The following is a 26,061-nucleotide window of genomic DNA, read 5'->3' on the forward strand; positions in this document are numbered from 1 at the left end:
TCTAGGAGAATGTTTAAGAGGAGGGGGAAGAGAGAAAAAAATCACAGAATCATAGAATTGCTTAGGTTGAAGAAGACCTTTAAGATCGAGTCCAACTGTTAACCTAATACTGCCAAGTGCACTACTAAACCATGTCCTTAAATGCCACATGTACATGTCTTTTAAATACCTCCAAGGCTGTGTTTTACATAGTGCTGCACAGCCGCTAAGATTGTGACGGAAGAAAACTGCCAAGAAAGGTAGGGCTAAAGGTAGGAGGAATGTAATGATCAAAGATGTAGAATAAGTCTCACAAATACTGTCACAGGGTCTCTTCAAGGGACTTAGCTCTAATTTCAGTTGTAATTTTTTTTGACCAAGAAATAAGTATTTGGCATTTCAGCTAAACTGAAACATACAACAGATTTCAAAGTTTTGAGGGGGAAAATACCTTACTTATATATACATCAGTGCTTTTGCTTTTTCAGCTTAACTGAAAGATATCTTGAGCTGCAAGTGAAAGTGACAGCTTTCAAGGGCATAGAAGACTTCTCCTTTCCACTGGTACCAATCAGTTAAAAAAAGATAAAATAAGAATTGCATAGTACCCTGCTTCTGTGCAAATGAATACTGTAGTTTCAATGTGAAATGGTACCATAGCTGCCTACTTAGGGTAATGTTAGAGAAGTATTATGTTACTGAAGACTCTTTGCAAAATTGAATCCTGTTGTGCAGTCCTTGCACATGCAAAACTTCTGTTCCTGGCTCAGAACCCGGTTCCTCTGCAGTGAGAAATATAAAAGATACTGAATGCCGTTTAATGATATCGTACTCAATAAACAAGTGTTCTGGTGAAAGAGCATCTCTATAAAGTACTGGATTACTTATGAAGAGGTTTTTTTATCTTTATAAAAATAAGTCAGTGGTGCTGCTGCAATGTGGGAACTGCCTTCTCTGGTGTATCTTCCCACAAGTGGTGCTTGAGGCATGAAGAGCAAGGCTGGGAAGAAACCTCTCTGTAAAGGTTTGAATTACTCTATTAATTTTCCAGAAAATGGAAAAATTTATGCAAGATAACCGAATAGTTGTAGGTCCCTGTATGCATCAGCTTATAATAGTTACTCCAAGATTTGTTTGTTTGGGTTTTTTTTCAGGTAAAGAGTTACAAATTTTAATTCCCTTAGGAGTGTGTTACAAATAAGAAAAAAAATCTTAAAAAACTTGTAATTCTGTTTTGGTTGGGTTTTTTAATTGATTGCTTTAAAGAACTTCCTCATGTATGTGACTACCTGGAGGGAATTATGCAACCATTTGACTTAATCAAGGTTAATGTAGTTTTCAGTCCTGCCTGACAGTAAGTAAACCTGCCTGTAAAACAGCAATACTCTATGTTTTAGTCTGAGAGACACTGAAAATTGCAGTATTTGTGGCAGGGCCAGGAGTGAGCTGTAGTTTTAAGGAGCTCTATCATTCATATTGAAAAGAAGTTCTCTTTTTCAAGGACCTTGTTAGATGGAAAGGGCATAGTACCACCCTTAGCTACTGGATATCTGATAGCTTTTTAATTTAGGTGTAGTCTGGTTTTGTTCAGACGCTTTACTTTCAAAAATAAGATGAAGAATGTGCAGAGCAAAAATTACATCTATCTAAAGTGGTAAATTCATGTTACACTTGACATCAGAAAACAAGAAGTACCTTTAAAATACTTTGGCTTAGGAATATACAGCATCTTCCTCAAGTACAAGAAAATACTGTGTAACCCTGATAATGTAATGGTTTTGAAATAATCTTTAAAGCTGACAGTTTTCTGAAGGCACACGTGCCTTTAATTCCAGCAAGTATCCTGCTGTGTGCAGTAAAATGAATCACGTCTGTAGAATCATGCGCACAGATGGCTGGTTGTGTCCTGTGTTTGCACTAGCTATTTGTCAACCCTGTTAAAGTTTGAACATTCCTTTCTAATTCTTGTCTGTAGCATACTTAGACTTAAACAGTGGGTGTAACTAAGCAGGAATTCACTGAGAGGAAAAAAAAGTGCTTTATAGAATAGAAGAAGGTCAATGTAATCTGCTTGCAGTGTGGTATCTTTCATACTGTGGTAGAAGCAAACCAACTTAAACATAAGTAACTTTGTCGACAAAGCATGAGACAAAACATGTTGAGAAATAAAAAGCTGACAGTTTAGTAATTATCAGCGATTGCAGGCTTAATGTTTAGAAACATCTGATGACCTAAAGTGCCAGCAAACGGAAATCATCTTTCTCATTCTTTTCAGTAGTCTGTGACCTTGATCTATTGGTAGGAAATCCAAACAGCCATGCTGCAAGCAAGTCGGTGGGGCAGTGCCTGGCAGCATAGCAGGAGACTCTAGTCATTCCATTAAATGGAAATTAAATTTTGTTAAATTCCGAATGACCTTGACCATATGTTTTGCTCTGAAAACAGTCCACCGGTCAGTTAAAACAGCATTTGCCAGTCCCAGATTTGCTGAGCATTTTAAGGGAGTTGGCGAGGAAGTCCATAAAGCCAGTAGGGATTCTTCGCAAGAGCCGAGAGCAATACATCGAGGCGAGAGGAGTTAGTTTTCATTTTCAGCCTCTTACCCGGTTGGGCCGTGGTTGATACGTGGTGCTGGAGCTGGAGCACCTTCAGTTTCTCCGGGGCAGGGGCGGTTTCTGCCGTCGCCTTTTCAGCACCGCAGACAGCGCCGTGCGCGGCGCGCGGGGCGAACTGACGGAGTCCGGACTGAATTGGACCAGACTGAACTTTACTGGACTGGACTGGATTGGACCGGACTGGTCCAGACCAGCCGCCCTGCCGCACCCCCATCCCTCTGGCCGTGCTTTCAGTCTCGCATGCAAAGCCTATTAGCCACGTGGATTTTGTTTTGAGTTCCCTGGAACTTGCCCAGAGCTTTGTATCTGGTAGACCAGAGTGCCCAGAAGGGGGTAGCTGCAGTATTTAGACAAGGACAGCTGTATGGATGCTGTGTAGTCCTGTAAAACACTGGAAACCTTGAAATATTTCTGTCAAATAGGGTTTCAGTGATCACACTGAATTAGTTATTCTGTTTAATATTCTGTATAATGTGGACCTGCTTGAGTGAGTCCAGAGGAGGACCATGAGGATGACCAGAGGACTGGAGCACCTCTCCTATGAAGGCAGGCTGAGAGAGTTGGGCTTATTCAGCCTGGAGAAAAGAAGGCTCTAGGGAGACCTTAGAGCAGCTTCCAGAGCCTAAAGGGGCTGACCAGAAGTCTGGACAGGGACTTTTTACAAGGGTATGTCGTGACACAATAAGGGGCTTTAAACTGACAGAGGGGAAATTTAGGTTAGATACAAGGAAGAAGTTCTTCCCTGTGAGGGTGGTGAGGCACTGGCACAGGTTACCCAGAGAAGCTGTGGCTGCCCCATCCCTGGCAGTGTTGAAGGCCAGAGCTTTGAGCAACCTGGTCTAGTGTGAGGTGTCCCTTGCCCATGGCAGGGGCTTGGAACTACATGATCCTTAAGGTCCATCCCTTCCAACCCAAAGATATTGTATGATTCTATAAGAATAAAGTGAGAGCTGTAATTTATAGATGTGAGTTAGTGTTAAGACTGTAATAAAAGTCAGGTGAAACCAGCTGGGTTTAAATGATTATTCATAGCTTACATTATATTACCATTTTCATAAAAGAGGATGAAAATTACAAGCAAATTTTCTTCCCTCTTCTTGAAAAAACCCCTAATGAACAACAGCAATGATGTTGGAGTTGAGGATAGCACAACCCCAAATCTGTATGTTCTGTTTTTGGCCCATTGTCACCATGCCTCTAATGCTGTTAAAGTCATCACACTTGGGAGATAATGAGATACGCATTGCTCTGTCTCCAAGCTTATGTGGTTATTGATTCAGTTCTTTAGAGTAAGTGCCCCGTGTTTGGAAGATCAATGGGAAAAATATGATTCATAGTTATCCCAGCCTAGAACAGGTATTTCTCTGACTGTTACTCCAGGTGAGAGTTTGAAGAGATGGAAGATAAAAAGCTGAGAGGATGGTGTGATCCAATTATCATAATAATTTTTGATGTGTAATTTATCCACTTCATGTGTAAACAGTTTGTTACTTTATACTACGTTACATAATTAAAGCAGCAGCATAGAATATGGTTAAAATTGTAGTTCCTAGAGAATTTGGTGTCCATTCTACATTTCTTTAGTGGAGGTTGCTGCTAGATCAGTAAATATAGTGAAATTTAAGAAAGTTTTGGGTGGCAGTTCACATGGTAAAGCTGCAGTCCTACTTTTTTTGAAAAATAGACCTCTCTGTCTCTCTCTAGCACTGCTGGAGCTAGAAATGCTTTTTAAGTAGAAATTGTACTGGTGCTTTCTTGTATTACTCAGAGCAAAAGGTTCAAGTTGAAATTCTTTCAGGTTGCCAGTAGGACGTCTTTAATGTCTTTTGTTGGACATTCCACTGTAGCCTGGTATTTCTTGAGAGATGTGGTTACTGGAGAAATATACCTATTGGAACACTTTTCCTTTGATGCTGGACCATTTAGTGTATCCCTTCTGTAAATAAACATTGCCCTTTTGTTGCCTTTCTTGAATAATAGTAGCCTGAGTCATGCTAACCTGTGCTCTCTGGGACAGAATCTCTTTTCCTTTTCCTTGATACAAATGCTTGCACTCATGCAGAAACATGAAAGCTGTTGGTATTTGGTAGAAGTTAGTAGTATTTTTTTTTCTGTATGTCAGTTGAGATTTCTAACCGTTTCTAAAATGTATTGCTACTTCATACTAGAACTAGCATGTGGAAAGTCTTGCAAACTCCAAGGTTAAGGACAAGCCACTGCTTTCACAGCAGAGCCCATCAGGGTTCCAGGGAGAAAGCACCTTCAGTCCCTAGACGGTTCTGAAGTGGTGGGAAAATAATGTGCTACTGATGGATTTGGAGTGACACACTTTGAGCCTTCATTGACTTTATGGAAAGTTATCACAGTTGAGAACAAGAATCATGAATCTTTTCTTCTTTTTGCTGTTCCTGAAAACTTGAAGAAATGGAACAGGCAGTATCAGGAAACAGAAAAGAATGGTAATAAATACATATTTTGACCTGTTTATTCTGCAAATAAATTCCATAATGCGTGGTAGTAGTAAACACCATTTATGTGAGTTTCATTATCTTATTGTCATCAGTGGAAAGTTCTGCAGTAAAAATTATGCACTCATGAGCAAATACGAAGTTAAACTGCCTTATGGTTGCTTGACATAGGAAGTAATGGGTATCCTGCAGGCCAAATTATTTGTTTTCATCTACATTGTTGTTTTGCCTTCACTGGTGTGGTACATGCGCATCTCATTCGCTGTCTCGTTGGCAGTCTCTTGACTGTTGCTGAGTCTAAGCTTGGCTTTGCTTACATATATTGAAACATCAGGAATTGCACACACAGACTGTAAAACTGCTGCAGAAACAAATGGGTTGATTAAGAGCACAGAGAACAAGTATGCTGAGTACAGGTGAAAATGAATAAATAAACTTTGAGTGATTATTTTATTCTGGTTTGAAGCCTGTTGAGATTTAGTGATTTTTTTCCTGTTTATTTTAATAGGCCTTGGATCAGGAAACTTTCCTCACTGTGTAGCAGTTTTGATTCAGGGCACAGTAACAATGTACAGACTCAAAAATTCTCTTCTATCAATCAAGTTTAATACACATTCCATATTTGTACTGAACAGCAGGAAATCAGGTAGGAATTCAAGGACACCATATATGCCAAATTAATACCACTTTAGAGTATTTTTGTGAAAATACTTAGGTTTAGTTCCATTCAGCTCATTTTTGGCAGATTGTATCTGCAGAAACTGTGGATGTAGGAAAAGTTACAGGTGGCCAGTGTCTCTGAAATGCAGCACTGTAATGCATATGGTACAGAAGGCAAGCTAGAAAATCCTTTAACGTTGGTCAACATCCAAAAGGATCTGAGGCTTTTTGCACTGAAGTTCCGTGTAAAAGATGCCTCTATTTCCAACAGGCTCCATTAGAATGTAGGAGGAGGTTGAACCTAATGGTCAGGACACTGAATGATTGGCCTGGCCGTTCCTAGGACTATGTATTCGTATGCACCATTGTTACGGCCATTTTTTTAATGAGGTTGTTAGAAGTATATCAAGATGTAGTAGTGCATAATGAAGTGTGAGAAGGTAAGTTGTTGCCCATGTTGATGGGGAACATTTGTAACCGAAGGTCAGATGCTGGATTTGTATGAATTATGTAGCTTAGCTGAAATCAACAGCGGTACTGTGGTCTATGATCTTAGAGGCATTCTGCATTCACATCTTAATGTGAAAGTATTGTACATGTTAGATCCTTCAACTGTGGGGACTTCAGAAAATTCTGCCAGGTACTGCAGCTCTGGTTTGCCTGATTTTAAGTGAATATGTGCCAAGTGTAGATGAAGGCTCTTGTGTTTCTGTCCATTTTGAGCAGGGATCAGAACAGCAATGAGTGCTGCTTAGAACTTGGGAGAATTAAAAAGCTGTGTGGAAGCTTCTATGCAACTTCAGTCAGCCATTTTTACCCTTGATTTTGATGGTGAAAGTTGTTGTAGATCCCCTTAGAGGAAGAATACTTCTCTGAGCTTGTGAAGCTCCTCTTAAGATGTAAATTAAGCCTAAGAGAAGAGGCTGTAACTGATCTTGTAATTAGCTTTCAGGTAAGATAGATATATTCATCATTGTACAAAGTTTCTTCTATTAACTGAAAATAAACTGTAAAGTATGCAGAAAAACAAGTAGTTTTGTGGCGAAGTTTCCACTGCTCTGTTCTGTGGAAAAGAGAAAAGTTACACATCAGGACAACACACACACACACAAATAATTTAATATCACTTTTTTTCATGTCTTTTTTTTTTCCTTTTTTTTTCTTTTTTTTTTCAGTAACATAAACTATGTTACATTGAATGGAAAAACTTCCATTCAAAAAATGTGATATGTGAAATACCGATGTATCACAGTGTATTTTTAATGAAGTTGTGTAAATTGACTGTGTCCCATTATTTTAATGAAAACTACATTAAGTAATTTCCTCTTACAGCTGTTAGAAGATCAGAAGAGATTATCGTGAGAACATGTTTTACAGCTTAGAAAGAATTCTTGTGTAAAGGGAGTGATAAAACATGAACATTTTATACTTTAAACTGGTGTATCTGAACCCAGACCTTTGCAACCGAAAATGTTCAGTTAATATCATACATAAATACTGTGTATAATACTGTTTTAATACAGTTGCTGTATTAAAGTCTGTAAATTACTGATTCATTCACCTATTCCTTCTTGAACAGTCCCTGCAATTTTGCTCCTTCATCTGTGTGAAAACAGTTCTTAGTAAACAGTTTTATATTGACATTTGAAATTGACATTTTAAAATTGGCATTTTAAAAACAAAAGGGTGTGAATGTTAGATACTCCATGAAGGAGTGAAGAGGCATGAATTCTGAAGAGGGATGCGTGCATGTTCTAAGGTGTTTCCGTGTCTCATTCATTTTGGTGGGGACTGATGGACCTTTCAGAATTAAGTTCCGTTTGAGAAAATACTAGACCTTTTTATGGCAGATGGAAATACCCCTGTGAATTCCATAGAAAGTAAAACCAAAGGGGAGACCTTAAATATCTTTATATTTTAAAATTGCTACTCCTGGTCTTTTTAAGAGTAATTTGGTCTGGGTTGTTTGGGTTTTTTTTTTTTTTCTGTAAAGAAATGCATTTATTAAAAGAAAAACACACTCTGTCAAAGTGGCACCTTCTAAACTTTTTGCATATTAATATTGTAGAGCTATCCTGATGAGGAGGGGAGATCTGGGTTCTGTGGCTGTGGGATAGACCAGCAGAATTGCTTATTGAGTTCTAACTGAAGAGACATCACAAACCTAGTGAAGACTTTAGGAGCCATGAGGGTCATACATAGAGAGTTAAAAGACTGTACATGTGTAACTCTTAAATATAGTTTGTCTTACAAAACCACTTCTGTTGGTAAGGATGCATCTGTAGGAAGGGACCTAACTTGTACTTAGTGTGAGTATTCAGAAGAAGATATCAGAGGCAAAGGAAGAGGTTTTGCTTGTAAAAGAGCATATTTAAAATAAAAAATAATTGAGAAATAAGTATATATTGTTTCGTATCCATAGATTTTGTTGTCAGCTGTGGGTAAAGAGCTTCCTGAGCTTTCTTACCTGTAGTCTGCAATAAACACTGTTGCTGTGTGTCTTCCATAAACAGTTATATATCAGTTCAGTGGTTTGATGGGTAGGTGTAACATAGCCTGAAAAGAAAAAAAATGCATGTATATTAAGCATTTATATTGTAGTTTTTATTGTCAAAGGGAATTACCTGGACAAATCCTCACCCTTTTTTTCTGTCACTTAAATGATGTTTTTACTAAAGGAACTGCTGAGACTGAGAGTTCAAGTGCTGGGGAAGTAATCTGGGAAAGGCTTCGTAGCTACATTTGAAGCTCAGGTTTGCATATCTGGTAGTGTTATGCTGAGATCCGTCCTTTGTCATGTAAATAAGACAATTTTTGACATCCTGTTACGCCTATAATTTTCAACAATTGTCCTCTTGCTTTAGCAGGCATCCCAAACACTGCAGTGTAAAACGACTGTCCTAATCAGATACTGTTGAGAATCTTTATGAAGCATTTTATTCCTATTACAGTTGTTTATTCCAGCTTTCATACCACTGCAACATCTGTAGCATCACTACAGGTGTATGCAGACGTTTGCACCTGCCTTACCCCTGACCTCTGACAGTAGTGTCTTTCGTTAGAATAATGCATTATGAAGCAATGCTTCATCATCAGTCTCTTAACAAAAAAGATTCGTCCCAGGTGGTGAATGGGCATTTCTTGTTTTGGGACAGTCATTGTGCTTTTAAGAACAAGATCTGTTGCAGCCAGGGAATGAGGCATCTCTTTAATTAAAAATAAAAATTGCATAGTAGCTTTGATTCAATCTGTGCCCTTGCATCCATAAAATTCGCATGCACAGAACTCCAATTTCATTCTGGGAAAGGGGGGAAAGACTGAATGTTCAGATGTAGATAGACAGCACAAAATAAATTATTTCTTACCTGAAACAGAAAATAAATGCAACTAGCAATAATGGTCACTGAGTATTCACTAATAGCACCTAGGTTTAATGAAGTTTTTGTCAAAAGTATTCTCACTGCATTTCTGATACATTAATTACCATTTTTACACCAGTCATGCACATCTGAGGTGTGTTTTGTCTTTAGAGGAGAATCTGTATTTGTGAGTATCTAAATTAGTGGGATCTTTAGAGCCTTTCAATTTAGAGCATCATCCTTATATGCTAAGGATTCGATCCTTAACATCTTTGTCATTATTAAAATATCTTTTCAAGAAGATTTGGAAACTCTTGAATAGACATTGAATTATGAATAAGCTAAGGATGCTCTTGTCCTGGTTTTGCTGGGATAGAGTTAATTTTCTTCCTAGCAGCTGGTACAGTGCAGTGTTTTGGTTCTAGTCTGAGAATAATGCTGATAACACACCGATGTTTTAGTTGTTGCTAAATAGTACTTACCTTGATCAAGGACTTTTCAGTCTCTCATGCTCTGCCAGTGAGGAGGGGCACGAGAAGCTGGGAGGGAGCAGGGTCAGGACACCTGACCCAAACTAGCCAAAGGGGTATTCCATACCACAGCAGGTCATGCCCAGTATATAATCTGGGGGAGTTACCTGGAAGGGACCAGTTGCTGCTCGCGTTGGGCTGGGTATCAGTCGGTGGGTGGTGAGCAATTGTATTGTGCATCAGTGCTTGTTTGTTTTGGTTTTGGTTTTTTTTTCATTTCCCCTTTTTACTTTTATATTCTTTCCCCTTGTTATTTCCCTTATTACTATCAGTAGTATTAGTACTTTATTTTAGTTATTAAACTGTTTGTACCTCAACCCATGGGTTGAGGATGGGGGGGAAAGGAGGGATATGAGCAAGTGACTGCATGGTACTTAGTTGCTGGCTGGGTTTAAACCAAGACTGCGCTTTACCCATTTTTCCTTTGCCCTCGGGGCGGCTCTCTGTGGTAGCTGTAAAATTCAGTTTTGGCTGTGCAGGTACTACATCCGGGTTGTAGTGGGTTCGTTTAATCATAGATTCCTTTGTAGGATACTGCGCAAGAGTTATTTTTGGGCTCTGCATAAAGAATGGGCTGATAAATTCTTGTATTCTTGAGAAATTCTTGTCCACTCAAATTCCAATATAGCTGAAAAGGTACCCTATGACAGCTCTTCAGCTTAATGGTGTCATGGGTAAAGTGGCTTCACACTAAGCCCACCTCCTCCTTTTTTTCTCATTTAGGTTTGGGCTTCATGGTAAAAGCCAATAGTTTGCATTCTGTCATGATTTATGTATTGTTACAGTTTAGAACAACTAGATCAGTGCTGTAGGATAGACCTGTGCTGGGCCTGATGTATTCCCAGTTCAGCTTCCGTATAGTTTTAAGACAGTTTAATGGCAAAATGTGTAAAAAAAAATAAAAAAAAAAAAAAAAAAAATAGAATTGATAGATTATGCATGGCCAGCCTGCTTTCCATATTTGGTTGTCAGATAGGAAAATGTTTGGTTCTCCATCTTTATGTGCAGCCATATATGAATACATATTTGTCTACCTCCCAGCACAAAACCAGGATGCAGCAGAGCCAGAGGAGAAATCTGACAGTGTGGCTGTAAGCTGGCAAACCGTTCTTTTCTCCTGCCATTTGGCACTTGGAAGGAAAATAAAAAAGATGAACAGGTTTTTTATATCCAGCCTGTGATCAGAGATGTCAGCTCATTCAAAGTTAATAGTTCTTGCATTTCCCCTGTGACTTTTGCATGTTTATTGTGGCTGGTGTCATCCTGTGTTAGCTGCTAGACATCAGACTTTTTGCTGCTGTCCTGTTGAGCATAATGTTTGTGAATATAAAGCTTTCTAAAACATTTTGAACAGAATTTTTATGTTTAAACTGGGTAAATTTTAAGGGGATTGGCAGCACTTAGTGCAAACTTGTTTCATGTAGTTAGTCTGCAAACTTCTTAGAAAAAGAAGTAGCTTTAAGGACAGAGCATCTTTTACCTGGAGACCTGCTGTAAACTAGACAGATTTGGTGAAGCTGTAATATTCATGTGTTACATTCATATGGGGCAGCAACAAGAATGGTGCATGGTAAGAGGTGTTTTATAGAATCATAGAGTGGTTAGGACCTTAGAGATCGTATAGTTCCAACCACCCTGCCATGGGCGGGGACGCCTCACACTAGACCGTGTCACCCAAGGCTCTGTGCAACCTGGCCTTGAACACTGCCAGGGATGGGGCAGCCACAGCTTCCTTGGGCAATCTGTTCCAGTGTCTCACCACCCTCACAGTAAAGAACTTCTTCTTTATATCCAACCTAAATCTCCCCTGTTTGAATACTTTCCCCTTTGTCCTATCGCTACAGTTCCTAATGAAGAGTCCCTCTTCAGCATCCTTGTAGGCCCCCTTCAGGTACTGGAAGGCTGCTATGAGGTCATCATGCAGCCTTCTCTTCTCCAGGCTGAACAGCCCCAGTTTTCTCAGCCTGTTTGACAGGATATACTGGGATTTGATTTTCTCGGGGGAGTTTGTTTAGTTTTGTTTTGCTTTTTGTTTTGTTTTGATTTTCTTATGAGGAATTAGTTGTAATTAGTAGTGATCAAGTAAAACAGTATTTTACCTATGAAGAAATACAGGTACATAAATACCTGTAAAGAAACTCATGTCTGTGTTTATTTAAGCTGATACTGAAAATTGCCCTTCTTAAAGATATTTTAACTTAATCTTTGTAGCAGTTTGAAGACTTTATCTGCTATATGGTTTAGTCAGAAGCCCAATGCAGACCTTCAGGAGCTACAGATATTAACTAAATAGCTGCTTTATTACTGCTCCCTCCCAGTTTTACTTACTAAGGTGAATTACGGGGACAATTCTTGCAGAAATGTCTATACACACTCAGGATTAGTGTGTGACTATGTTTCTTAGGATTTTAAATATGCAAGTACATCTAACTCCACTCTGCTTCTCCTGCTGCCCAATTCTTAGTTTTCCTTACTTAAGTGGTTATGTTTTAGGACAACACTTAAATAATTAGACACTACATTTCTGTATTTGGTATTATTTTCAACATATCCCTAAATGAAATTCCCAGTTTAACTGTGTTTCTGAGAAAGTAAGAAAACTTACAGGGTCTGTACAATTCCAGTGGTGCTGATGTGTATTCACCCATTGTCAATTAAATAAAAATTTACCCAGTTTAAAAACAAACACACAAACTTCCCCAAATTCTTGAAGTATTTATGTCATAAGTAAACACTAAAGGAGGAGCTGAGAAGACAGATTCTTGTGTATATGGTGTGTTGCTACCAGTCATCCCTTAAAAAAAAGGTTCTAAGTTTAGAGTCACTGGTGTACTCCTTTGGCAGGATGAATGAGTTAGCTCAGTTTATCTAGCTTCAGATTTGGTGTTTCTTCCTTCAACTTTTGTTTCCTTTATTCACTTGCAAGAACATTGCAAATTTCTTCAGAAAATGCTGCTGCTTTTTAATTGGTTCCAGTTTTCCTAGGAGTAATGAAGTTGATTGTCCCTGAAGAGAGTGTGGCCTCTCTCACGTTGGGAACAGTGGCAAATGGCAGATGTTTTGGGAGATGGCATTTCTTCATGCAGTGATCTGTAGAACAGATTATTTTTAGTACTGAATGAAGAAAAAAAAATCCTAATTTAAAATTAAAACATAAAAATATTGAAATGTGTATAGTTCTCCCCAGCTAGTTTTGTTCTCCAAGAAGGTTGTAGAATCACAGTTACTTTATTTCTGAGGTTTTCAAAATGGGGAAAAATGTAAGACTAGTAAGTTTCTTTAAAAATGCATTCTGAATATTAGTTCTTTAAAATAGCATAGTTAGCTTGTGGTAAGATGTTCTGCGTTCTTTGTATATGAAGTTTTGGTATTGCTGTGTCAGTGCAAAACTAAATTAATCCCTGACTTTGAAATCAGTGTTTCCATCCCCATATTGCCAAGATCAGTGTAATAGTTGTAGCAGACCTGAAAGACCAGAAGTTTTTTATGAGATTTTTTAGTTGTTTTGGGATTATTTTATTAGCATGATGACTTAGTGGGGTCATTTTTTTATATTTGGGAAAGTACATAGGGAACCTAAGCATTTCATTGTAACTTTCTATTTTAGATATAATAAAGTTAGCATAGCTCATGTCCTGCTGCACTCTTAGCAGGGAGAGTGAGCCAGAGCAGCAAAAGCAGGAGGTTGTGTGGTGGCTGATGGAAGCTGAGTTCTAAAAAAGTTGTGGTTAGGTTAGGTTGGGTTAGTGCTGAAATGTTTCCTAAGGGCTGGCTACACCCAAAGAACCTTGCTCAGTCCTTAGGTTCTGGGGGAAAAAAGCTACGATTGGAAACTGTATCTTTTTAATTATATCTCTGCCAATTTACGAAACTGCTATTCTGGATTGCTCTGGGTCACCCAGTTTATTCTCTAGTAAATACATCTGTTACATAGTAATGCACGTATTCTGTTTATTTTCTATAAAGACCTTGTGGATCAATTTGTAATGACCTGCTAGAAAGTTTGTTTTTAACTCTGGATGTGGGAAACATTCCGGAAAATGTAAGATTGCCAAGTCCTCATGCAATTTTGGAAAAACATTATTTGCCTTCTCTGCTTTGCAGGCAGAAGGTGTTTGATGTCTTGTGACTTCCTGTATGATTAATGTCTCTGTTCTGTGGTGTTGTAATTAGGATGAGGAGAACAGCAGCCTTCAGGAACTTCAGCAGGCTCTCCAAGGTTAAGGACAGGCCTTTAGATAACTTACAGCCTGTTTGGTTACATGTCTTCTGATGATGGAAAAGGTCTTTTTCATCCCCTGGTTAGGGGGAACTGTGTTAAAGGCTTGATATGTCTGTCTCCTATCTCCAGGTGGTTTTTAAGAATTTGTACTTGATGGAGTGCTGAGGGACAGTAACTTGGCTGTTTGGACTAGTAAGGCAAAGCAGTATCTTCTTCCTCTCTGAGTATCATAATGGTCTTTTTGGTTGTATAGATGATATTTTGGGGAATAGAAACTGTAGAAAAATGTCTGGTCAAAAATTTTGGTAAATCAACAGCCTCAGAAGCTATATTTTGCTACTCTTGAATCATAGCCCTGTCAGTTTTAGCAAGGTTTAAAAACTCCAATATTTAACCATATTAAATTTGTGTTTTTAAATTATACAGTTGCAGCAATTTAAGTCCCTTCCAGTACAGGTGAAGCTATTTTATCACCATTTATTGCTTCCTTTTTACTCCTGTGTTAACATATCCGAACAGTATTACATCAAGGTAGTGATACAGTTTTCAGATTGACTCTTTTACCTGGATTGTGAAGGCATTTATAGAAAATGGTTAGTTTCCTTGTTCTTTGCATTCACCAACATCCTTTGATACTCTGCTATAAATCTGTTTTAATATACTATTTATTTATGAAATTAACTTCTCTCCTTTTGTTTTAAGTAGCTTTGAGGAGTCTCTGATCTCAGCTGTCACTGTGTGCAGTCTGTCTACTTTGAATGCGTTTCTCTTTTTCTCATCTGGTGTTATAAGAATTTAACAAAGTGTAATGTAAATATACACACAAAAATATCTATGATATTTCTATTTTCATGTTTGGTTTTTTTTTTCCTGTGTGGCATTACAAATATCAAATTCATTTGAAGTTAAAGATTCAGTTATGTCTTACATTTATATACAACATGTTGAAAATACATGACGTAATTTCAGGTGAAAACAACTTTCAAAGTTTTTCTTATGGAGCGCAGGCTTAGTAAAGGTATATGAGAGTTCTCCATTTGAAAAGCCTTGCAGAACACTGATGGAGTACTTGCATTAGATTTCAATGCTGAATAATTAAAAGACTTTTGAAAGCTATGAACGGGCATAACAGCTTTGACCTTGTCTGGACTTTGGCCTTCTCTCTGGGGTGCAAGACTCAGTTCTATAGGAACAGTTTGCTCACTCTTTTGTTACATTCTCTTTTTATTGCTAGCATCATTCTCCATTTAAACAGGGAGTTGTATCTTGAAATTAATGCATGGTTATTATAACAGGATTGACTGAAAGCAGCTAAGAGGGTGTATGCATACCCTTTAAATTGTGCTGTCAGCTGTTCTTTCTCTTCTTCTTTTTCCTTCCTCAGTTTCTGAATAGGGAATGTACTTAGCCAAGCACGTAGGAATGCACAAATACATCTGCATCTTCCAAATGAAAAGTGAAACTTGCGTTTAGTGGGTTGCATAATTGCAAGTATATAAAATGTACATGAAAACCTGTACTAATTTCTCTATCATCTTAGTATGTCCCAGTTTAATTATTACTCACAGCCTGTTTTAGAGGCTCATATTTGTTCCAGAGTGTTTGAGATCCATCATAGTTTTATTTTAGAGACACAATATTGTAAGGAAATCTTCCTCATGAATATTGTTTTTAAATGTTAATGTTTTTATGAAATAGAAATGTTTGTACTGGGTCTGTGGTCCATGGTGGCTTTTGGTGTTTCCTACCTTCCATGTTTTCACCCCTTAAATCTCATTATATGACAGCTGAAGATATTATCACCTTAAAATAGTATTTTCCTTAGAAGAAACCGGCACAGCTGAGGTCAAGGGAAGTTGATAGGCATCTTCTGTGTCTGCAAACATAACCTGTTCCAGTGAGCACTACTAAGAAACTTCTTTCTTTGTAGCATGTTAGGATTTTGTCTGCTGGCAGGTGAATATGTTATCAAATATCTATTCCATAATGACATCTCAAAGTTTTTTAAAAACTCCATGATTAAATAAAATTATCTCCTATGAAAATTCTAAGATCAAATTTTAATGCCTAAGTTTAACTCAGTGTTCTTCTATTCTCATCTTTACATTGAATCTGTTTTCTTGAATTGCTTTTCTGCATATAGAATTCATTCTGAAGTGTGTGAAGATGATAGATAAAAAGGGAGGACAAAAGACCATTGCTTTTTCAGCAGATTTTGAAATTTTCTTTTTGAATGAAATTTTCAAACACTGCCAGTTTGACATGTATTTGAGACATATCTGAGAATTAAAATATGAACTCTGTTTTTAATTTATTCTTTTCTTTGGAAATCCACACAGCATTTGAGAGATATTATTTGACATACTATATATATTATTTGAGAGATTTAATATAATTTGATATTATCTCTTTCTCAGTCAAGCTGGCTACTATTCATCTGTATTCTGGGTGTTCTAAATATGTGGGCCTCTTCATAACTGATGTAGCACTTCTGTGATAGGACTGATAGCAGTTACAGGCTAATCAGAAGAATCAAATGCACATAAGCCTTTCTGTACTCTAAAAGTTTGACCCTTCATACCAAATAGTACATTTGCTAAATGCAAACCAGCACTCCTTTGGTAATACATACCTACATACATACCTACGTGCATAATGTGGCTTTCCAGTATCAATACACATATCTAGTATTTGAAGTTTGTAGAATGACAAAAGGTAAAAGAAAGTGTATGTGCTCATGTTACATACATTGAATTCACTGAGTGTTTCTTTAGTTTAATTCAACACTGTGTTTTGTCTTTAATAGTATTGCACTGCAGGAAAGTAAGCATGGTGGCTTCACCTTGGCCAGCTACCAGACCCTCACCCAGCTGCTCTCTCACTTTTCCTCCTCAATAAGACAAGGAGAGAACATAAGATGAAAATATTTATGAGTTGATATAAAGACGGGCAGATCCCTTACCAATTACCAGCACTGTCAAAACAGGCTTAACTGGGGAAAAATACTTTAATTTATTGCCAGTGAAAAGTAGAGTAGGATGGTAAGAAACAAAAACCTTGCCGTGTCCCCCTCTTCCCATGCTTCCCATCTCTCCTTTATTCCCATCTCCTCTATTTTCTCCCCCATGAATGGCACAGGGGACATGGGGAATAGGAGTCTGTCCATGACAGTTCCTCTCTGCTGCTCCTTCCTCCTCACACTTTTCCCCAGCTCTAGTGTGGGTCCTCTCCTTGGTCTGCAGCCCTTCAGGATAAACCTGCTCCAGTAGGTGGCAGTTACTTCAGGAAATACCCACCTTGCTCTGGTGTGGGGTACTCCGTGGTCTGCAGCGTAGGTGCCTGCTCCAGCATGGTCCTCTGCATGGGCTTCAGAGAAGTACCTTCTTCACCATGGTCCTCTCCATGGGCTGCAGGGAAATCTCTGAACTGGTGTCTGAACCACCTTCTCCCCCTTCTTCTCTGACCTTAGCATTTCCAGGGTTGTTTCTCACACATTTTTTCCCTCACTCCTCACTGCCTAGGCAGCATTTTGCCCTTTCTTAAATATGCTTTTGCAGAAGCACCACCAGCTTCACTGATGAGCTCAGCTATTTCCTGCCGTGGGACAGCCTCTGTCCTCTTCTCGCAGACACCACCCTTGCAGCCCCTCCAGTACCAAAACTTGTCACTGACACCCAATACAGTCAGATGTAGGGGAAGAATGCAAAGGGATGAAAAACAGGTCCACAAATGCAGAAATCAGTTTTGTTTCTTACCATGGTTAACTTCTTTATTTCTTTTAGTATCAGTTCAACTACAATAAATTTAATTTGTGGTTATCACTTCTAGACACATGACTGGAGCAATTTTCTGAAAGACACATTGGAAGGACAATGTAGGGGGTGTTTTTGATCTCTAAAAAACATACACAGAGAGATCAGGCTTATATTTTTAAACTCTTGCAAAAAGGGAAGGGGCAAAGAGCAGTGCAGATGAGTAATTGTTTTTTTGGTTGTGTATATGGTGTGTAGCATGCTGAAAGTACTTTTGTTACATTAAGGAGCGCATTCTTTGTGTACTTTTCCTTCTTTCCGATTAGTTTTGAATAATCTAATCTTAAAAATCCTGCCAAAGTGTTTTTATTTGCTCTTGCCTTTTTACTGAACAGCCTTGTTGAGATTCAGACTATAGTTGAAGTGATGAGAAACTGTTCTCCTGTTACTGAAATTGTATCTTATTTGCATTATGGGTTATGTTCCTTTTTGAAAAGTTTAGTATTTGCAACTTCTTGCATACCGCTACACTCTACTAGTGACAAGTACTGTTTGATTAAGTATTTATTTAGAAAGTCATCAGGAACATCATTTACTAAACAGTGTGAAATGTTTCAATACCTTTGTGCCTGCGTGGCAGATTGAAGGCCTTTGTGTAAGAATCAACATGTGCATTTAATTTGCAAATACTAGTAGACCTCCGCTGGCTGCCTGGGCTACTTGGATGTTTGCTGGCCTTTGTTTTTCAGATTTTCACCATGAGATAACTTTTTGAGGCCTTGTGCAGTTTCTCATGTAGTTTTGCATCCTACATTGATCTGTATTGGTGCCTGAAGCTTGAAAAAAGCTTGCATAATTCTACATAAGCTGATTCATGGATGTGTGCTAGGGCAGGCTTAATGTTGCATCATAGAAAGTATTTTCGGTTTGTAATTTAGATATCCATTCTAAAAACACTTTCACACTGTCTTAAATTTTTCTCAATTTTATGAACATAGAGTAAGCAATTGATTTTGAAGGGACAAAATTTAATTGATCCAGAGTTTTGTTTTGTCAAAAATGACAATTCAAAAAAATATGAGGAATTCTTAGTAAATAAAATGTGAAAATTCAGTTTCATGTATAGTTTCTAAAATAGTGCATGAAAAAATTCTTTTTGTCTTAACCAGCATTATGTTTCACTTCATTGTGATGTAGTAATGTCATTTTCTGAAATGACATATTGGTTTTTATTTTTAGTGGTCATTGGCAGCTCTGAAAACTATGGTATTTTACAATAGCGTTATAACAACGTTTTTTAATGCCATGCTAAAGTTAACTTTATATTTTATTATTTCAGTTGTTCATGGTGGACAATGGAGCAGATGACTGGAGAATAGCCATGACTTATGAGCGTATTTTCTTTATCTGCTTGGAAATATTGGTGTGTGCTATACATCCCATACCTGGGAACTATACATTCACATGGACAGCCCGGCTCGCCTTTTCTTACGCTCCGTCCACAACAACAGCTGATGTGGATATTATTTTGTCTATACCAATGTTCTTAAGACTGTATCTTATTGCCAGAGTTATGCTTTTGCATAGCAAACTTTTCACTGATGCCTCGTCTAGAAGCATTGGAGCATTAAATAAGATAAACTTCAATACCCGTTTTGTTATGAAGACTCTAATGACAATATGTCCAGGAACTGTACTGTTGGTTTTTAGTATCTCATTATGGATAATTGCTGCATGGACTGTCCGAGCTTGTGAAAGGTAAGGTTGTTTTGTTTGTTTAGTTTTTTCTGTCTGTCTTTCTATTCTTCTCTCTTGTTTTGCCTCTTCAGTTTTGGAGTCAGGGGACCTAAATACTTAATGGAATAGAGCTTCTAAATCCTTGATATTATGAATGTTGGTTGTGTCACAGATTGTCAGGAATGCTTTGCCTGTTGATCTGAAGGACTTCAGCAGTGAGGTTTTGCCATGCTGTTTACTGTAGCATTGCAATTTGATGTCAGTGTTTTGGTATAACTTTAGGCATGTTTGCTAAAGCGCAGTGGAAGCATAAAATGTCTTTAAAAGTGGTTGTTGATATTCTGCATTGATACCAGCTTTAATTTATTTTGTTTGTAAGTTAAATTTATTGAGGATAAGGTAGATAAAATAGCTGTGTAAAACTCCAATGGAATATGAGGGGTTTTTTGGTTGTTTTTTGGTTGGTGTTTTTTGTTTTGTTTTGTTTGTTTGTTTGTTTGTTTTTTTCTCATTTGAGTTTGTAAAAAAAAAAAAGGAATGCAAAATACTGCTGGGGAGTTGGCAAGATCAAAAAGGGGAACAGACAGAACAATTACAGTAATATAACTTTTTTCTTCCACTAAAAATCAGAACTTATGCATTTGAGAGGCAGATTTTCATTCATTTCAGGTAGTTTTCCAACCCCCTCTCCTACAGACTTCAGTGTAGGTGAAGAATAAATGCCTGTCAGTGCTGACAGCTTGAAATTTAATTTCTCAAATACAGCTTTAACAAAAAAGAAATGAGCTTCTGATTTGATAAGATTACTTAGGAATATGAGATAGGACAGTTAGAATGATTCTTTGTGAAAGATTTAGTGCCTGGGACAGCTGTTAGGTCTGGAATGAATTTCTCCTTACTTCAGCTGGAACACCTTCAACTTATTGCAGGGTGTCATGGGAGTAGGAAGGGAGATTTGGAAGTACCCCATTTCATAGTGAGGAAGGTAACATGGAAGAGCATCATTATCCATCCCTCTGAGGAAAATCCTATAGAGACAGCTTATGGGTTGGGGCAGGTGAGTTGACCATATGAGTAAAGACTTCACTGTTTTAATGGTCATCTGACTGATGACTTGATAGACATTGAGTTAAGGCAGGACATGTGTCTTTCTCAGTGCCTTAATGGCTGTACTGTTAGCTCTCAGAATGCTAATTATAGCAAGTGGGTTGATGAGCAAGGTATTTTCCAGGACTTCAGTTTAAGGTCATCCATGAGGGCAGAATGTGGTTTGGATAATGATAGTGGACAGCCAGCTGAGTATGAATGGGTTGGAAGGGCTTCAGAATAATCTGGCTGAGGGAGTTTGGGAGTAAAAGGTGGGGAAAGTACGAATTGTTGCTGTGTACACAACGCGAGAAACTCTTCCTGTTTTATTGCTCAGGTTTCTATGTTTGTTTTGAGGGGAAGATTACTTTACATAGGTTTTAATACCTGCCTTTTCATTGCCGATATCAGTGTATTGCTGTCTGTTATATGTGGGCTTCATAATGAAAATCTAAGTTTTTACTGGCTCTAACTTAGTGATGTTTGTGTTTATAACATATTCAAGACACACGATCTAGAGTGCTTAGGAATATGTTACTTTTGTATATGAATTATGAACCCTATAAGCAGATTACTTTTTGCAGTCTCCAGTACTGATCCTGTTACTGAGATAGCTCTGTGCATGGTCGTCAGTTGTTTATAGCTGTTGAAATAGAAATATTTGGTTTATATATTAAAAAAAAAAAAAAAGTAGAGCATTATGTCATTGAAAAGTCTGACAAATTTGGAGAATTTATTCTGGAGAAGACCTGTCTTTGTTGTGAGAAGTATGCTGCTTTTCTAGGTCATGTAGAAGGTAGTCTCTCTTGCTCATCTTTTCTTTTTTTCTGTGCAAAGGAAGAAAGTACCTTGCCTTCTGAATGCACAACATGGCTTTAATCTGCTCATGTATCAGGGAAACATGAGCTACACGTGCCCATGTACTGCTGTACATCCAGAACAGCTGATGTCATGTGCTTAGAGTTACTGTGGATTTACAGCAGCAGAACTGACAGCAGAAGTGGATTTTTTGCTTCCTCAGAGAGCACATTTTTGGCACCATTTTTGGTTCTGTTTGTACCTCTCTCAACTTCTGGCAATGAAGTCAGTTTAGATTGACCAATTTGTTTATACATCTTTTCTTCTGCCCATCAGCTTGTGATCTGTATCTTTCCTGCTTTAACAAAACCAACCAAACAAAGAAACAAAACACATACACACAAATCCATGTGTGTGTGAAGGTGAAATCCTTTTCTGCTCTCTGCTCATTCTTGTTTTCTGCAAATAAATAAACATCTGTCTTAATTCTTGGAAATGCAATTCCCTCAGAAAGCTCCCAGTAAGCAGCTCACACATGAAAACTGCTAGGCAAATGTTAAGTATTTATTTGATACAAGAAGGTGGATGCACCTGCCAGTAATGCAGTTGTAATTCATGCGGGGGGGGGGAAGAGGGGGGGGAAGTTTGTTAGCGAATCTGATTTCCTTGCAGTATGTGTTTGAGTTCTTTGCTTGGCTTTAGGAGCTTATCTTAAATTGTACACTGCATGTATAATCCCAAGGCCACACTTCACTACACTGGAAATTGCCTTTAGCAGTTTCTGCAGTGCCAGTGTGCATATTTTTACTGGTAGTTAAAAAAAAACAACCCCAAAACAAAAAAACCCCACCAAAAAACCCCAACAAACCAAAACCAAACCAAACCCCAAACAAAACAAACCAAGTCTGAGTATTCAGTTTTAAATCTATTTTTAGCCCTCAAACTCTGAAGCAATGATGTATCATTTTTATTTCTTTTCTACCCAGTATGTCTAATTAGTGTCAACAGATCAAATATTGTTTATGTATTGATAATGCTGGCTGTTTATCACAATTTTTTACCTTCTCTTGGCTCACTGGATCTAAAATGTGCTACTTGCAGTCACATTTCTCCAGTGGCGGCAGAAGTTAACTGTTAAATATTCAATACAACAGTGATCAAAGATGACACGTCATCATCTTGACTTGAATCTGTGCTATGAATGAATGCTTCTCTGCCTTCTAGCCTTAATTCCTGGTTTTGCAGACTGAGTATAGATTAACAGTAAATGTTAGGCTATTCTTCTATAATATTTACCTTTCAAAGCAACTCATAGCTAAGAACTGATGTAACTGGTTGTATTTTCATTGCAAATGCTACCAATAGACAACAGATCTATTGTTTTATCAAACAACGAAGGCAATAAGGCAGTCTGTCACAGAAGTACATCAGAAAATGTCTGATATACATAAACAAAATCCAAAAAAGAACAATTGATCCAAATTAAAAAATAGGTTTCCTAAGTGTATCTGGAACGACTAATAGCTAAATGATGGGGTTTTCAGCTGCTTGAAAACAGTTTATGTACATTTAATAGAGGAAGCAGAGGCACCTATTCTAATGCGTGTAGAGCTTGATTTCTATTCTTTTAAATTCATATTTTCCTTCTCTTTGGAACAATGTTGTTTGTGTATTCTCAGCAAAAGAATTTTGGGAATACAAGCAAGAACATATTCTTCAGTTTGTTTGGATTTATAGAATTAGCCTTATAGATATGGAAAGTAATAATAACTGCTGCAGTAATGGATATAGTCATCACTTCACAAAAATTTATCAAGCCAAGATAGATTGGTTTCTAGTCCAAAAATAGCAGACCCAACTTGGGGGAAGGGAGTGCAAAAGACAAAAAGTTAAAAACAAGCACAAAAAAATCTCCTTTCTTACTTAAAAAAGATCTTTTTCAGGGTCATCTAACTAGAGCAGGAAAAGTTTTATTTAGGTTAAATTCCCTTTTATTTACAGACGATTTGTACATACAACCGTTGTATGAGAACATAGTGAAGAGGAAAAGCTCATGTGTAGTTCCAAGGTCTCATAAGAATGGTGAGCAAAGTGAAGACTGTTTCTCTGAATGCAAAAGTCTGAAGAGAATAAGAAGACCTACAAAGGAGGACTTACCTGCATTCAAAGACAAAATGCCTTTTTTTTTTTTTCTTTTCTATTAATCTTGAATCTGTAAAATTTAATTCAGGGAACAATCGTTCTTCTGTTCAGCAGAAATGGTTGTACACACTCCAAATTCTTTCAGATCAGAGAGCAATTTATGGATTTTTTTTATTATTATTTCATTACTGAATACAAAGACACATCCTATGGTCCTTGCATTTTTAAATGCAGTAGTTCATTTTTTTCCTCCCCATTTTAACCAACACCTTAAACTATTCAGAATACTTTGCTTCTAAAGGAGTCAAAACTGTTTGCTATAGTATCTTAAAAACAGTCCTTAGAAAATGTGATCATACTGAAGCAGAAATGAATTTCTTATAACTTCCAAATATAATTTCTTGCTCCAGTAGCTTAACGTATTTGAAAAATGCACCCTGAAATGGGGATTTAGGCTATACTATTGGTTTTCTTTTGCTTCTTGATCTGGGTATCAGGCCACAGGGAGGAGTTTGGATTATGATTGTCACGTCGGTGCTAATGAATGGGTGATATGCTGACGGAACTCTGGCCTTGGACATTAAAGAATTTCTTTTATTGAGAATTTATAATTCAGCCCTAAAAAGTCAAGTCTTCAAGGTCAATTATAGGAGATAGTGTGAGGAGAATTGCACTGTTTAAAGAAGTGGTTATATGGAGGGAAACATTAGAAGGTGCTGTTTAAATATTTTACGTGTTCTTTATTTCCCTTTTCTGTGCTCCTCCCCTCTTAATTTGCTGTCATAATACATGCAGGTTTTGGCTTTGTTTTTTTTTCCTTGGGTAGTTTTTTGCCTTAAGAGGTTCAAAATCGGCTATAGTTTTTGCTGCAGCTATTCTTGAGATGGTGGGTTATTTGTAGCAAATTGGTTGTAAGTATTGCAGAGACATCACTGTAGTGGCCAGCCTATGCTTACAACTTTTGCTTAGTGATATAACTGTGCTATGTCCCAATATAGTTAACTTATACATGGGTTGTCCAGCTCGCCAGACAAATCTTTCCTGTTGGTAGGTCCCATAGCTTTACATGTTTACCACTTACTTTAGTTTTTACCGGGTAACTTGGTATTGTTTTGTTTATGCAGAGCTGAAAAAGCCTTACATTAAAATTACGTATTCAAAAGATCCCCAAGAATGTTTCCTTCAGTAAAGCTCAGGTATGTACACAAGCCCATAATCCCTATAGAAACATCTGATATTTAAACCTGCCACAAAGTTTAACAGCAGTTACAGAGAGCCCTAATTTTCTGCCATGCTGCAGTCCAGTGCCCAGTGAGTGGAAAGGTCGCATCACCAGCCCTTGTGGAATATTATTGAGATACCATATCAGTATTGAGTTTAGAAATGGCAGCCTCCTTCTCTTAGTGGAAATAGAAGAGGGCACAGCTCTGCCTTGGACGACTTGTTCTGTATTGCTGACTGTAACAAATCAGTGCTACAGGAAATAGGCAAACTGGAGTAATGTGCATGGCAGAGTTTAGGGAGACTTACCTTGATGTGACACCCTGGTGTCAGGCTGTGAGATGGGCGTACTGTTGCACACAGGGCTCCCTGGCAAGTCAGAGCGAAGGCTGCATCTGTTCACTTGCCTTCTGTTCAACCTTAGAATTTATTTTTTAAGTGGTTTTATATATAAAAGAAGATGGTTAGTCAATGCAAAAGTGATAAAATGGTAGAGGGCAGGACATTTGGCTTTCTAAATTCATTGCAAGTGACAAGGCTCTTCCCCATTTTGGCCCAAAACACAGAAATTCTCATATCCTGATCCTAATATTTCTGTAAAGCTTCAATGATATTTCTGGACTGAAACCCAGGCACCTTTTTCACTTTTATTTATACTGATTGTCATGGTTTAACCGCAGCTGCCAGCTCAGCCCCACACAGCCACTTGCTCACTTTCCCCTGGTGGGATGGGCGAAGAGAATCAGAAGGGTAAAAGTGAGAAAACTCAGGGGTTGAGGTGAAGACAGTTTAATAGGTAAAGAAAAAGCTGCACACACACAAGTAAAGCCAAACAAGGAATCCATTCACCACTTCCCATGGATAGGCAGATGTTCAACCATCTCCAGGAAAGCAGGGCTCCATCATGTGTAATGGTTACTTGGGAAGGGAAAAAACATCACTCTGAATGTCTCCCTGTCCTTCTTTTTAAACCAGCTGTACATGCTGCTCATGACACCGTGTGGTGTGGGATATCCCTTGGGCCAGTTGGAGTCAACTGTCCTGGCTGTGTTGACCAATTTCTTGTGCTCCCCCAGCCTGCTCACTGGTGGGGTGAGGAGCAGAAAAGGCTTCAGCTCTGTGTAAGCACTGCTGAGCAACACCAAAAACATCCCTGTGTTATAAATACTGGTTTCAGCACAAATCCAGAACACAGCCCCATACTAACCACTAAGAAAAAAATTAACCATAGCCCAGCCCAAACCAGCACACTGATTTATTTTAAATATTTTAATAAAGATATGTTACATTCTAACATTTGTAGTATGTTTTAGATGTTTTTATTTGGGAAACAATCAGAAGGAATGCAGTATGATTTGTTTTTTAAAAAAAGCTTGTTCTCCTTTTTGCTCCCTCGTTATTGGTGGGGTGTGTATGTGTTCCTGAGTTCTCAGTGTTCTCAGACGCGTAGTGCTCCCTAACAGTAAATTTGGAATTAGGGCCATGATACGTG

The 26,061-nt window shown here is 38.0% G+C and overlaps 1 protein-coding gene across 3 annotated transcripts in view; it reads left to right on the forward strand.

The window, feature by feature from the left end:
* Positions 1-26,061, forward strand: part of KCNN2 (potassium calcium-activated channel subfamily N member 2) — a 67,582-nt gene that overhangs the window by 4,139 nt on the left and 37,382 nt on the right. For 2 of the 3 annotated variants that reach the window (XM_030469726.1, XM_030469728.1), the window contains exon 4: positions 18,925-19,343. The exons of the other annotated variant lie outside the window; for it this stretch is intronic. In XM_030469726.1, the coding sequence (XP_030325586.1) occupies positions 18,925-19,343 (419 nt within the window). The remainder of the gene's footprint in view (positions 1-18,924; positions 19,344-26,061) is intronic. 3 annotated transcript variants of the gene reach the window in all.

The sequence above is a fragment of the Strigops habroptila genome, chromosome Z, assembly GCF_004027225.2.
Source record: "Strigops habroptila isolate Jane chromosome Z, bStrHab1.2.pri, whole genome shotgun sequence".
NCBI lineage: Eukaryota > Metazoa > Chordata > Aves > Psittaciformes > Psittacidae > Strigops > Strigops habroptila.